Source organism: Oryzias latipes, chromosome 2 (genome assembly GCF_002234675.1).
Source record: "Oryzias latipes chromosome 2, ASM223467v1".
Lineage (NCBI taxonomy): Eukaryota > Metazoa > Chordata > Actinopteri > Beloniformes > Adrianichthyidae > Oryzias > Oryzias latipes.
In genome coordinates, this window is record NC_019860.2 from 1,367,788 (window position 1) to 1,383,680 (window position 15,893).

Sequence of the window (15,893 nt, forward strand, 5' to 3'; positions counted from 1 at the left end):
ATGCAACATAAAAAATCCAAGCATCACATTTCATTATAGCTCACGACATGGGTAAGGTGGTCGGCATACACACACTGTGGTACTATTCCACTGAGTAGAGCTCTGATATAAACAACCACTCTAATAAACATAGATCAACGCTTTTTCAAGTGAAAAAAACAAACAGCAATGTAGTTAAGGAGGTTGCAGTCAGGAATGACAGAACGCTAACAGTAGCCACAGATGTTAACTACACGCACCACATAAAAAACTGATCAAACACCCTAGAAATCAGACTACATGTCTCACAAGTTTATCAAACGTGAGCAATCAGAACATTACGGTTGGATAAGCTTTGATTTTAACTACAGTGGATGGTAGAAGCTACATGTAGCCAGGGAACTTATACTTTCTACCATGTTCACATCCACTTAAATCCCCATCCACAGTTCAAGTCTGAACTGAAAGGAAAGAGTTTCATGCAAGGAATAAGTTTGTCCAACATTCTTATGGAATCACTCACAACCGCAAGTCAATGTTCAATTACAGCAACAATATAAGGACTCCAAGAAATGTCTATCAAGGTAGAAAGTCATGTGATCCACTGGTTGGTTTGTAAATATTTACTATCAACAACTGGTCCCCATCTTGTCTCGTCCTTTCATCTCTCCTAAAGACACATCACAGTTATATATTTTTCGGATAATATAAACAAATTCTCTGGGGGCTCTTTCATGATATTTTGATACTTTCAGTAATTCACTACAGGAAAATGGATTTCTTTTCTGATTTTTACACAACAGACTCTCAGACTTCGATTGAACCAATCTGGTCTTTATGTGACACATAAGTCTTTAAAAAGTTGTCAAAAATGTTTGAAAATAATTGAATCTGCAGGCCCAAAAAGAGTGTAGACTTTCGTCCTCATCTCTGTTCCACGTTGATGACCAACCCAGATCATAGAGGTGTATGATAGTCTGGTAACACCAGGTGCTCTGCACTAAACATGCTGGAGATGCACTGATTCCTCACAAAATGAGGTGAGTGGCACCATGGATGGAAGTCATAGCTTTCCACATGATGTACCTGGTCATACAACCTTTTACTTTGTCAAACTAAAGATGGAACTTTCATTTGGTCCAGATGGGATGGTCCACCCTTGACCACAAGGGTGTGCATCACGGGACAAGTCCTTGAACATGTGTCCCAAGTCAGGGTTAGAACATACTAGTGCAGGACTCACATGAAGAGCATCCCGACTGATAACATCACTGTTTGAATTGACCATTTTATATGCAAATGTCCAAACAAAATTGTGGTTAAACCTCAAAAGCTACCGATCAAGCGCTCATGGGAGAGGAAGAGGAGGACTATAGGGAGGAATCTTGGTAGAGGTACTCCCGACATATCGAGGCAATCTGAGCCTCAAAAGTTTAGAAGGACCCACAGGGTTCCCTTAGGGGGCTTACCAAAACCCCCTGATCTTAAATATCCCTAATACATCAATGCCCTCAGCTAAGTGATACTTAATTTTGATATATAAAGTGCCATCCTGTTGGTTCAGATCCTTTATTGTCCATGCTTGATCCTTCTGTTTTGGTTTGTGTTTTTGTTTCTGTCTCACTTTTGATTGGTTCTGTGCAAGCTGGTTGTTGCTTCTCCTGGAGACCGTGCCCCCATGGGTCTTTTCAGGCGTTATTCTGAAATCTGTTCTTTTATTTGTCCTTTAGTTCCACAATGTGCCGACTTCTTTTATTAAATCCCTTGAAAGTTCTGGATTTGTTTGAGTCTGTCCTTTTGGGTTTCCTTCTACCATATCACCCTCTTTTTCAAGCTCTTTTGAGATTGTTCCAAGGAAAGTCTGCTAACAGGTTGATAGTTTTCAGTTTAGGTTTGATGTTTGTAGAGAAGACTTTTAGAGATATATACCTCAAAGTGAGTCAATGTTTTTCCTCATTCATGTACAAATACCAGTGGATGACCAGGGAAATTTGAAAAGGCGTAACTGTGGTTTGACCAGTATTTTCCTAGACTTTGAGTGAATTGATATGTGTGTTACATGCAAATATTCACATCTGTAGTATGTGCAGTTCCTGTTATAACAGCCCACAGTGGAAATTAACAGGGTAAAGGATAGGCCTGCAACCTCAAACCAATGAAGTCCAGCTAAGGACATGTTTGAATAATGTTTAGATTTCATGTTCAAAGTGTGTTTATTGATGTAGGAAGTGAGGTAAGTGGGACATGTTTGAATTAGAATTACAATAAATAACGACTGTTTGAGTTGAGATATTAGATGTTACTTTGGGTACCAGGTTTAGGTCTTGATTTTAGGGTTTGAAGCTTTTGGGGGCCGGCGACACTTGTAATCACTCAAATTATAGCTTGAAAGTCTGGAATCACACAATAGGGTTTTGATTTTCACATCAACGGATTAGTCACAGACCATGTAGAAATGTTTTGTTATATACTTATTCACTTCTTTGGTAGACACTTCATCAAGTTGCCCTCAACGTCCACCTATTTATCTGGGTGTCAACACATTTATACACGCTGTTGTGGTTTTGTGCATGTATTTGCTTTAGTACAGTTTTAGCATTAAATCATTTGACTACATAACTGGACTGAGTGAACACTCCCCCCTGGTGTTTTAAACAGGAAGTACCTCCTAGTTGCAAGAAGCCAAAAATAAACAGCTGTTACTCAGTCATTCTATTGGTCAGAAGTAACATTCTGGATCTGATACCTTTTTCTGAACATCTTCTTGCTAATCCTCGTTTTTAAAATATTTTTTCTATAGTTATAGTTGTTCAAGTTACAAACTGACCAATCACTGCTGATACAACATGGTAACGGCGGAATCGCAAAAAAAAAGGGAAAAAAATGACTGAATGGGTAAAGGCTCAAACAACTATCACCACATGTATATGACTTGTAACATAAACCACACTGTTGCTGGTCCTACATCGGTTTTAGCTTCTTCTTTTTATCATTTTTTCTATCTATGTTTTTTTTGTGTATTAATCTTTAATCTTTCCATTTTTATTGTTATTATTTTCCTATGTCCTATGTTGCCGTCTTGCAAAGTAATTAAGAACATTTTTGAGCTATAATTTTATATAATTTTTGGGTGAATTTTTCCAAACATTCAATTGATATACAACAACAATAAAATCAAGTCAAAGGTTTACCCACTGTGTCCACTGGACCTGCAGCTTTGGTAAGCCTAATTCTGGCAGAAAAAAATAAAATAAAAAGACTGAGATACATTTTTTTATCCAGTAAAGAGGGAAAATATATCTAATTGGAAAATTCACTATTAGTTTCGAATTAACCCTTGTGCTATCCTAGATGACCCCACCCTTACATTGAGGTGTTCTCCCTACCATGACAAAGGTGGAAAGATTTCATGTAATCCATGGACACCAGTGAAGATCACAAATCATTGAAGAAAAAAGGTTCAGCGCACTGTTTAGTGGGTCTAGATGACCCAACTCCCAATGTTAAAGTGGCTATGATAGCACAAGGGTTATAAAGAAAATTAATTGTTAATATTATTATTTTTCCTGCACTGTGCATCCAGTCCGGCAGGTGGCGGTGTTACACTCACAACAACGTTTCACATTTAAAGCGAAGAAGAAGAGTTTCGGCGCCAATTTTGTAAACAGCAGAAGTTTTAGAAGCTACAGACGGCTAGCAGTTGGTAGCTTTCATATTTATTACATTTTCCTCGTTTTGGACCTCGGTTCCGACCTGCTGTCATGACTAATCCCAGTGGATATTCGCCGAGCTTCAAGCGTCCGGCGGAAATCCTCCGCATGAGGCGGAGCAGAGCTCGAAGCGTCGGCGGACTCCTCTCCCCGTCCAGCGGCCCGGACTCCTCCGAGAACCCCGGCCAGACTCGCTCCTCCCCAGGTGAGATCCGGCCGTTCTCCCCGGGCCCGCGCCTTCTCGGTCGGAACAGTCCCGCCCGGAAACGCAGAAATCCTTTCGCGAGCATCGAAAACGCGCACAGCCCGATAAAGAAGAAGCCGCTGGTTCTGAAGGACGACGGCGACTCGTTCTTCTTGGCGAGGAACTCGGACCTGGTTTCAGAGAACAAGTCCGTGGAATCGCGCTTGACAGACCGGGAAGGGTGTCCGTCCGGGAGCGACTCCAGCAGCGGTTCAGAACCGGACCGGAACCGGGACAGCCAGGTGCGTTTTAACTTGGACTTCCTGCTGCATTTACCAGCTTAGTTCAAAAAGTTTAGGAACACATACACGTCTAGTTATTCAATTTGGTTTTGTTTTGTTTTTTCTTACACAATTTATGGTTACCTAAGAAAAAGCTTCATAATTGTTCATCCAAGCTGATACAACGCCTAGCAGGTGATTTTATTTGTGATCCACTGGAATGCACAGATATTCAGCCAAAATAACTGTCCTATTATTGCAATGTGTGTCTTTTCAAACTACTTGTTACCCTTTTTTAAACTATCCCTGGTAACTTGTTTACTGAGCCACTGAAATCTTGTTTATTTATCTATAGGGATTTCTTTTATTTACTTACTTTAGTAAACTTCTCCCAACCTTATTTTATACATATATTTGGTGACTTGTTTACATTTCTACTAATGTTTGTTAACTAATTGAAAGAAAATAGTTGACTGAATTAGTTTCCTTGTTTGATTTGTTTATATTTCACTAACTACCTGTTACCAGACTATTATTATACTGTATTGTTTTGATTTGATTTGATTTGATTTGATTTGAAATGGTTTATTTCAAGCAATTAAATAGAAATAATACACAAAAGCAATACAATCATCAGTTATACATTCATACAGTAACTGATCAAGCTTAGGATAATTAGACGTATTAATAAATATTGCTTGAACTTGTGAATTAGAAATATCTTTATTTGTCATTGTACATGTACAACGAAATTACAGTGACAATTGTGACTTGTGTACTTTTGTAATCGGGTTTTGTTTATTCTTTTTCTTCACTTACTACATTTTATTTATATGTTTAGTAACTTGTTAAATTGATTTTCGGGTTTTATTACTTTTTTCTTTCTTTTTTAAAATTATTCTTTTTTATTTTAATATATATTCTAAATGTAAATATTATTTATTTCTCGACAGCTAATTGTATAAGGTAATTTTAGAGACTTGTTTACTTACATATTCTAGGGTTTTGTTTATTTATTTTTAACTGCTCGTTTACTCCGTTGTTATGGCGACTGTAGTTTTACTGTTGACGTCTAGATCAGCTCTGACAAGCAGCTGGGTTTTGACGCACATTTGTCAGGAGGGATCACGTGACCTCTGACCCGGCCCTGGGAGCCATCCCGCTCCTGGGCTTCATAAGGCTGAATCCTAACAGGAATTCCTGGAAAAGGAGCATGCTGGGAGCTCAGATGGACCAGCATCTGTGTGTCCGTGCAGAAGCTGAGCTTCTGAGGTTGAGGATTTTGGAAATGGCTTTGGCGGCGTGCGTCTGCGTGGATGACGCTCTAATCTAAGACTGCAGACCTTCAAGACACTTTTACACAAAGCAGGATGACACGAACACACTAAAATGCACAAAAGACCAAGATGTTTGTGCTATTTAAAGGTTTTTTGTATTTTAATAACGAGCTTCCTCCTTTTACTTTGACCAAAAGTTTTCCCTTCGTGCTTCAGCTGGCCTGTTTTCTCCTGCAGGAGCGACTCCTCGACCAGGACTTTCTGAACGTGGAGCAGGAAGCTGCTGAAAGGCCTCTGCTCAAGGTCTGATGCCAGATTTGCCTTTTCTAGAAAACTCCACATCCCACCCGACATCTGAGGTGATTCCTCTGTCCCCCACAGAGCCCCCAGGCCATTGCTCCTGCCTCCATTGCCCCTCCCACCTGCAGGGAATACCCAGCAGACTGGAGTCTGAAAACCCGCCTCCTCTTCACCTCCCCGCTGTCGCTGACGTGGACGGAGCAGCCGAAGGCTCAGGAGGAGGCGGTGGGGCTCAGCAACAGCTGCAGAGCTCAGTTCAGCGCCCCCCCACTGAGTCTGCAGGTACGAGGAGGTGGTGGTGGGCGGGGAAAAGTGTGTGTTGTGGTCACCTGACGAGCGTCTGTGTGTCGGCAGGACCCCCAGTCCTGTTCGGACACCCGCTGCGCCTTCCAGCAGAGTCTGGTGTACTGGCAGCACCCGTCCCTGCCGTGGCTCTCCCTGTTCCCCAGGATCAATGCGGAGAGGAACTTCTCTGGGAAGGGCGCCCCCTGGGCTCACGATGCAGCGCTGCAGCAGAGCCTGATGAGGGAATGGTGAGGGCAGCACACCGAGCAAACTCCAGCCTGGAAGGGGGAACTCGGATCTACATCACACCTCTGTGTTTCTTCTTTTGTCAGGTCAGCCAGCCTGTCGTCTTTGTACAGCCTCCTCAAGTCCAAACGCTGTCCGTACTTCTACGTCTGCTCCTATCAGGTAGCGCTCCTTATCTTGACGTTTGTGGCGGGAAAGCCCTTCCTGTCTGATCTGTCTGCCGGCTGTTAGTTCACAGTGCTGTTCAGAGCCGCTGGCCTTGCAGGCTGCGACAGCATCACCGCAGTGGTTTCTCCTACGACTCTGGGGCTGAGAGAAGCCATGAAGGCTGAAGGTGAGCCGTCTTTCCTCAGCCGTTTTTCCTCCTCCCTTTCCAAGGATGTTTCCTTACCTCCACGTTCATCTGTTTCCCACCCAGGGATTGAGTTCAGTCTTCCTTTAGTGAAGGTGAGGAAGAAGCGGCTGGACCTGCAGGACGGACTTGACGAGGAACCAAAGCGGGCGTGAGTGTTGATCATCTTTAGCTCTTCATTTCTGTCTCATGTCCGATTGACACTGATCCGTCTGTGGGGCGTCTCTCTTGCGTTTTGAGTCCGTCTCACTGCCGTCAGTTTTTTTCTGTACATCATCTCTGTTGGATCTGAGATCTCTTCCCCCTGGATTAAATGCGTGGTTTGTCCCACTGCACTTCTGTTATGAGTAGTTGGTCCCTTCAGGCCATCTGTGTCTGGAGCTGCTGTAGGGTCGGGAGATTAACCCATTCATTTGAATTTGTTGTTAGATGATTTATTTTTGGGAAATTGGGATTTTATTTTCCGTTGTTTGTAGTAAAGGGCAGATGCAACAAGGAAAGAGGGGCTACTTTGCAAGGCTGGAAAAAAAAAACCCACTAGCGTCACGCGCCGCGAGAAGCGCCCCCACCAGATAACTTTTGTTAATAATTTTTTCCTCATTTGCAATTTTTGTTAAAGAAATGTACAGGAGGGAGAAAAATCGATTAAAGTAAAAAAAAAAATCGAAATTGGGATAAAAAATTCAGAGATTTTACTTTTTGGCCATATCGCCAGCTCTAGGCTGCTTTGTGAACAGATTGATGTTTACTAGAGCTGCACGATATGAGGATATTAGTGATCAATGTTGCCATGACGATATAACTTGCTATACATGAAGAAATGGCTAAACAACCAAAAAATTCGTTTCCATTTCAGTTTAATGTAAATAGGAGTCAACATATCTTAAATTATACTTCACGTGACCCTCGTCTATGGTGGCGAACATCTAACATAATGGGGCTCTATACAATTGGTCAAATGCATAAAGGGATTGATTTGATTCGTTAAATACTTCAACCTATCATCAGATTGTTTTAGCACATTTATTGTTACCATTTACTGCAATTTTCCCAGACTTTTGTGATATACTAATTGCACAGCTTGATATTAAGATAACGATAAATTTGCGATTTATTGTGCAGACCTAACATTTCCTCTCATTCACCTTTATGCTCCGCCCACTTTCCCTCATCTTTAAGTGTCTGTTTTAACACGTTTATTGTTGATCCTAAAGGATCAGTCGGCCTCCTTCACCTAGTTTCCATCCAATGTTCATGGTGAGACCACCTGCCTTGACTGAGGCATCTGAATGGTCCCTTTATAACTGGAATAAGTTGCGATGAGTGTAGTGATGCAAAAGTACTTTACCATCGTATATATTACACAACAAAAGCAAACATGGTACAGTCTGTTATAACCGGTTACTGATGTTCTATGGGAACGTGAAGGTAAACAGTTTTGTTTTTCTCCAACGTTGAGAGAAATAACAAAAGTCGCCAACTGACGTAAACATTTCAATCATGAAACATACGTAGAAAAGGACTGAAAGTCTGCAGACGTGTGTATGAAGGTAATATGCCTGCTTTAAGATGGGTACGCCCTCCAACAGCCTCCAGCTGAAAATTTGAATAAAAAATGGTGCAACATTTTAGAAAACTTTTTGCAGCTTCAGATTTTCTGTGCAGCAACAATCACAAAGGGTGTGTGGAGGGACTCCTTGTTAAAACAATAGAAAATAGGGGTGGATAAAGTCAAGATCTTTAACCGTCACGGAGAAGGGGGTTAGTTTTAGCTTATTCCTGAGACTAAATGGAAATGCAGCTATTTTCCTCATGATTTGATTGGGATTTGCATGATGATCTGACATGCAGGTGTTTGAAGGAGCTGGAGGCTGAAGGAGGAGGAGGAGGAGAAGGGGATGATGAAGACGACAGCTTCCAGTGGCTGAAAGAGATGGGGGTCCAGGATAAGATAAAGAAGCCAGATGGGATCACGATAAAGCTGTATCCTTCACGTCGAGTACAGTTTGTTCTAACTTTTGGTGGCCATTGACCAATCTGACCACAAACCGTGTGCCGAACTGGAAAACATCCATTGGCTTTAGCAGACAACTGGTGGTTCAAGTACTACCTAAGACTGAATAGGAGAAGCAATGAGTCCTTGGTTTTTTGGCGCACCTTGGACTGCATCATTTGGGGAGGCCGCCAATACAAAACCCACATATCCAGAGCTACTTCCTTTCTCTGAAGACAAAGGAGTCATAGAAAAGGTCATTTGAGAAACATATTTTTTTGTATCTTCTGAACCCTTTTAATCCACAGTAATCAGCAGTAGTGGGGCTTTGATGTCACGTAGCTCTTGGCAGGAGTGGACAGGCCTGCTGTAATCCAGACCAGCTGCAACAGTTTGTTGTAATGATTTCTGATGTCAGCACTCGGCTCTCTGTATACAGAAACAGAAAATTCAGGAGCGTCCAAACATTTGGACGGACATGGACCGCCACCGTAACGTAGTGGTGGTGGCGAATCTGAATGATGGTGGACAGTCCAATGGTGGACTGCTCCAAGACGACAAGCCAAACTGATTCTATGTTCACACCTGCATCGGCATTGGGCGTTTAAACAACCATTTCCAACGAAAAGTCTATGTAAACGCTCATAAGTGGATTTTGGGCTTCTGAGTTCAAAACGTTTACGTTCATGCGGCAAGTTTTAGGTCTGTTCTCTGGCTATTTGAATATCGGATTAGAGTTTATAAAGAAAAGGCACGGAGCAAGATTCACCAGATTTACACCACTTTGACATTTAGGACAAAACCTCTTCCAACTGTAGCTGCATGCGCTAATATCACGTAGCGAATGGCTAGTATGAACACCATATTCTAAAAGTGCATTCAAGAACTCACGACATATACCTGGTGTGTATGTAGCATAAGAGAAGTCTGCATGGAGACTTTCAGTTTATCTTGTCTGGACTGACGGCACCAGGGTCCCATCCTGGAGCCAGGACTGGGACTGGCTAAGCACCTGGTGGCTAGGCCCCCTGGGTTTTGGCTGAGCTTGGCCCAAAAACATAATGGGGGATGACTTTCCGGTAGCAAGGGGGCTGGTGCAGTTTGGTTACACCCCTCCTTCATTGCCTCAAACCCGTCTTGAATCGTCTCTAAATGAAAGGATTTCGTTCCGTCTTCTTGACCACTCCCCTCAGTCAAAAGGACGCTCACAGTTTGTCCGTGGACCACAGGCCAGAGTCGGTGGTGTGTGTGGAGGGCTCACACACCTTCACTCTCATCAACTTCCTCATCAACTGTAAGAGTGTGGTGGCGTCGACCGGCTCACAGGCGGGCTTACCCCCCACGCTGCTGGCCCCCACAGCTTTCAGAGGGGCCACGCTGCACACGCTGAAGGTCAGTGTTCTTCATGTTTGCTGCCACCAAACAAAACATAATTCAATGTTTATCTGAGCAAACAAGAACATGAAGCTTTTTAAATGATATTTATGAATTTTTTTTTTTTATTTCATGAGGACTTAACGTATTTTCCATAGTATAAGAAGCAGGAGACCAAAAAAACCCTCATATAAGCCATCTGAAATCTAAGTCGCACTTCTGGGAGAATTGTGTTAGACTCCTTAACATATCTGACAAATGCTGCATTCTCACCCAACGCGATTCAGGTTTATTTGAAAGAGTTCTACAAAAACATCGTTAATTACGTCTCCATGTCAGGGTTCATGATCATTAAGCCTTTTTTTTTAACCCCGCTTTTTGAGCGGACTTCGGTTTCTATGTGACCCGCTTAAATAACTTTCTTTCCCTCATTAAGCTGAGGGAGAAAATGGAAACAAAAATATTGACTCATTTCAAATAAGATGTTTTGTCTTAATTGTTTTGAGGATTTCTTCTTCTTCTAGGTTTCTGTTAGTAGCAAATTCTTATGCACAAACCAACAGCCTCCAGCTGAAAATTTTAATAAAAAAAATGTTGGAACTATTTAGAATACTTCATGCATTGATTGTTTTGAGCAGCCCTTCTGGGTTGCTGTTAGTAGCAGATTCGTATACACAAACCTACAGTGCCCCCTAGTGGTTGTTAGTGGGAAACGACCGCTAAAGGACAACCTGTTGTCAGTGGAAATAGAATGGCCTGATTTAAGTTCAAATGTATCCGATATAAGTTGCTTCTGAGTATAAGTCGCACCCATGGCCAATCTGAAAAGACAAAAAAAAAACAACAACAAAAAACGCAATTTATACTCTGAAAAATACGGTAACTGTTTAGCAAAACTGCTTAGATTAGGGGAGAAAAAAGCAGAATCATTTTATATTTTCCTTTAGCGCCATCTTTTGACTTGTTTCCCCAGAGCCGCAGTGTGAATGTAAAGAACCAGGTCAAGTCTGGATTTCAAAACGTCAGCAGCCTTGAAATTGCAGGTAGGCTGATGCCCCATTTGCTCCTCATTTTTGTATTTTCTCTCTCTTTTGTCTTCATGATGGTTGTTTTATCGGCAGCTCTGGTTTTCAGTTTCTTGTTTTCTTTGTGCTGCAGGACCAGTTCTGCCCTCCTCCCTTCACGCCATCATCGGCCTCCTCCGTTCTGCACAGAAGGGGAACTTCTCCGTCTCTCTGTACACGCACGCCCCAACGGCGGTGATGAATGTAAACGCCTTTGAACATAAAGTAAGAAGATTACAGGTCGCCACACCTCCAGGGAGTCCACTAGAGAAAGAACAGTTAAACGCCAACCTGACTAAGATCCAGAGAATGCAGAGTCTCAAAGATCAAAATCCATGAAGGAAAAAATGCATTTTAGATGTAGAGAATATCTGATGGGTGAAGCCCATTGACTGAATGTGTGAACTGGAGTGAGTAAAGCCTTGTTTCCACTGAACGGTAGAGTATTTTGAGCATTTCCATTGTAAAATGGACCCATTAAATAGTACAGAACCGTACCTCTTTTGGGGGGGGGGGTCCATTGAAAAATGGAACGGAACAGTTTGTTTGGAGCTGCTGTAGCCACCCATTGATTGGAAGCAAGTGATGACGACATAAGAAAGCACTAGTATAGTGCTAATGTAAGCTATTATTTCCAATGTTTGTCAGCATTCGGGTTTTTGCGATTTCCTGTGTACTTGTTCGGTCATGAGTCCATATTGAAAATGCCTGTAAAAACAAGCATGGCCTGCTCTGCGGTGGAACTGGCAATGGTCTTTGCAAACCTTGGCGACAGTGTGATGCAGGGTGAGCTTGAGGGATTCTTGTTGCTTTTCCAGTCGTTGCACGCTAGCGGTCTACACCACCAATGCGCATTGAAAACATACCGCTCCGTGGAAGCGAGGCTTAACTCAGTGGAAATGCTTGCCAGAATTACCTTCACTGTACCGTACCACCATTTACCGTACCGTATGGGACGCGACCGCTCAGTGGAAACGAGGCTTAAGTGGGATGTCATTCAAAGAAGATGGTTTACTTTGGCTCCAAGAAATTGAAGGCAATTCAGTTGCCATTTCCCCCCAAAATTGGCACCATGTTGGAACCAGACGATGTCAGTAAGCGCTGATTGATTCGCGTCTCTCTGGGTCATCATTTTAATAGCAACCATTCTCACCAATCAAGAGTGAGCTTGTTGGAAGGCCACAACACTTCTGCTTGAAAGGGGCCCACACGGAATCTATCAACTACAAAAAGAATTATCAAGAAACAAACGAGGATTACAAGAATATGTTTAAAAATAGGTATCAGATTAAAAATGGTTATTCTGACCAATAAAATGACTGAATAATAGCTGTTGATTTCTCTATAAGATTTGAGTGTCTTGAAACCAGCAGGTACCTTCTATTTGGAACCCCCAGGGGCGAGGAGTCACTCAGTCCAGTTCTCAGATACAGTCATGGATGAGAGCAGTGACCCAGCAAGATCACGATGTTCTTATTAACCACATCCAATACAAATGCTAGAAATGGTCAAATCCCAGAAACTCCTGAGTGCATCACATGGCATCTCTACATGAACATGGATGGGGGCGGGGTTACTCGCAGCAGTGGTAAAGCAGGTGCGCACTTTGGTTGGACTCCTAAATAACAAACATGTTTCACTAGGTTTTCTTAAAAATGTTACAAAAGTATTGGACCGGGACTCAATATTGGCAGAAAAACAAAATAAAATGAGTGGAAATTGGAATGGGGCACAAAAACTTGGATTAGGACATCCCTAGTTGCCATAGAAATGACTCCTACCGATTCTGACCAATCACTGCTTACTGCCGACATTTGGCTCCAACTTAGTCGCGTTCATATAGCTAAATATGGCGACTACATTGGCTAAATTTCCTATAAACGGATAATAGACCAGTTTCTATGGGTGTTGTCACACTCACTACAGTTCTCGTATACAGTAAACAGTCTTGACCAAAAAGGTCATTGGTCTGTACTTATCTGAGGAAATGCAGCCTATGGTTCATTTATTGAGGTCAACCATTAGCTTGGTTGGAGATTCTTCTCTGGAATCCGAACCTCTGCTTCACTGAAAGCCCAGTGGGATCAGTTGGGTGCGCTGTTCTGGCCTCCTGAACCAGCATAGCCCCTTTTGCTGAATCAATAAACTTTTGCCTTCAAAGTCAACAGCTGAGTGTAATAAAATGCTAAATATGATTAACGATCAAGTCTTGTCTGGTCTGAGACTGTTGCGCTTGGGTTGTTTGCAGGACACCACAGTGGATCTATCAGGCATCGGCCTGCCCCCCACCTCGGTGGACCAGTTGCAGCAGCCCCCCAGCTTAGGCCAGTCTGCCCTCTCTCACATCTCCATGAACGACTACAGTTACAGCTGGAGGAGCTGACTGGAGCCATGGTGGGTCATCCGGTAGTCCAAACTCCAGAAGACCAGATTCTTTGGATCTTTAAGGACTAAATGAGAAGACTTGTTCTATATTCACAAACTTTCATTGATGGAATAGTTTCAATAAATTCTTTTAACTTTTTTTATGCTTATTATATAAGTGGATAAGTAAAATAATGGACTACTAGGTCATGTGGACAGCGTAGGAATACGAGGTAGTGATGTGGTTGAAGTAACATCATGAAGTTATGGCCGCCTGATCGATTCATGACCATGAAGGCTCACTCAAAAGCCCATCTACAGTTACTTAAGTAAGGGACCATGACCTTTGAGGTGTCCGTTATTGGAAATTCACGATAATCTCTCATAATAAACGCCTCACTTAAGAAATCACCTATTAGTAATTTAATATTTTTACAGTTAATATCTTTCATAAGTACCAGACTATTTGATATGTGGTGTGATGCGTCATCATGGTAACAACTGCAGAACCTACCTCTTGCTCTGCTGCTGCTAGTGTAAATCAGGAATCCTTTAATGTCATTGTTATAGTAGAAGCTTGTAACAACAATCACCTGCTGTTTGGACAATATAAAATAAAATAATTTAAATATATATATAGAGAGAGAGAATAAAAAGAGTAGAACAATAAGGAGAATTTGAGGAACTATGGATACATACATGTGTTGCTCATAACCATTATTGCACTTCCAGTAAAATGCTAAATATTGCATATGACTGGTAAACAGTTGTTAGTTTTTTTGTAAAGCTCATATTGTTAGAAATTGGACTGCTTTGGGGAAAAACTGTTCTTGAGTTTATTGGTGTGAGCCTTGTGTAATCTGTACAGCCGGCCTGGTGGTAGCAGTCGGAACAGGTGGTGGTTGGGATGGTGGGATGTCCTCTAGGCTGGGCAGGGATGAGCCCAGGATCATGTAGTTTGGTAGCTCACCATCAAATGGAAGATCAAAGATGGTACAAAAAAAAACCTGAACGATGAGCAAGACTTTGGGGTTAGTTACTATAAACCCAATGGAAGCATTGAGGCTTTCAAGTGTTTCTGGCGTCCTGGTATGGCCACAGCAAGAGAAACAGCAGGAAGCAGCAGGCAGGAAGTGCACCCGCCTAGCGGGACTTATATGCACATTGGCCCTTTCACAATGAGGCCAGGTGTTCACACTTAGTCAGATTGCAAGGGGTTACACTGGGCCTTCCCTACCACCGCTGTGGTGTTTTCAATCCAGGAGAGGTCCTTGGTTGTTTACGTAGCCTAGCAGCCTCGCTTCTGCTTCCTCTCTCTCCTCTGCCTTCGTCGCTTGCCGGGTGGGCTGACAGTCCATGGAGATCCTGGTAGCCTTGCTATTTCCTCCGGTATGTTGTGGCGCTGCTGAAAGTTCTTTGTTACTGGCTGAGTGTGTCTACCAGGCATTGGCGGTTGTAGACAAAATCAGCAAATATCCAAAAGTTATTCAGTTACAAACAAAACACCACGCTGAAGAGCTAAGAGCTGCTGCAATCACGCACACCATCATCAAGGTAGGATGTTTCTAGTGTTATCGCTGGTCTGATGCGTCAGTAGATCCAGCTTCTGTAAATGTGATTTTAGGCCCAGCAGCAGAATCTTATCTCTGGTAGAATTGTCTGTTGGTCAGTTTTCTTGGTTTTGTTCATTCGCTTTATGGACCTTTTTGTGTTCTGGTTCCGTTTAGCATTCATTCTTGTTGTTCCTGTTTAGCTCTCAGCCTCAGTCACTAACTTTTAGTGGCCACTCACCACACAGCGGTTGGCTGTGACACAGAGGTAGAGCGGTCGCCCTATGATTGTAACATTGAAGGTTTAATTCCTGCCATTCTTGTCCATGTGTCAAAGCGTCCTTGGTATTTTATTATAAGAGCATCTTAAATTGAGGGAGAGCCTAAGTTAACACAACAAACAGAACACAACTCTTGTAGGAAACAAACTTCCCTCAATCCTACAAAATAAAAGTTACAAACCTACATGCTGACTGTCTGGCCACGATAAGCAACAGGAGAAAAACTATTTTGAAGTGAAATAGCAGCTCTCTCCTAAAACAAAGATGACAGTTTCACTCTCTTCAAAATAAGGCATGAGTTCAGCCTGGTGTCACCTGTTGGACTGCAGACTGGGGCTGCTATGGTGGTCCAAGTCTTTTTTTTTATCTGATCCCCTCTCATCAATACAACCACTGGCACCTGGTTAGGGGCAACCTGAGAGGTAACAATCTATGACAATCCCCTTCACATTGTAGCTGTGTTTATACCAGAGCTAGGGCGTACATTCACATCAGTTTAGATAAACCAGTTCAGGTTTACTTTGAATCAAGAGGAAAAAATTTTAGTAACACCTTTAAAATGTAAACTAACTGGATCCAGGCTAGTTTATCAGTTATTTACAAGGTTACTTGTTACAAATTCACATCAGTATTTAATTACATAAAATAAACAA

The 15,893-nt window shown here is 42.3% G+C and overlaps 1 protein-coding gene across 1 annotated transcript; it reads left to right on the forward strand.

The window, feature by feature from the left end:
- The first annotated feature begins 3,614 nt into the window (after nucleotides 1-3,614).
- On the forward strand, nucleotides 3,615-13,820 carry donson (downstream neighbor of SON). Its single transcript, XM_011494495.3, has 12 exons — nucleotides 3,615-4,175; nucleotides 5,669-5,734; nucleotides 5,813-6,013; nucleotides 6,086-6,264; nucleotides 6,349-6,424; nucleotides 6,494-6,596; nucleotides 6,681-6,765; nucleotides 8,466-8,597; nucleotides 9,801-9,999; nucleotides 10,955-11,024; nucleotides 11,140-11,270; nucleotides 13,294-13,820. Exons 1-12 carry the CDS (start codon nucleotides 3,741-3,743, stop codon nucleotides 13,426-13,428), a joined length of 1,812 nt encoding a protein of 603 aa, XP_011492797.1. The 5' UTR covers nucleotides 3,615-3,740; the 3' UTR covers nucleotides 13,429-13,820.
- Nucleotides 13,821-15,893: the final 2,073 nt, after the last annotated feature.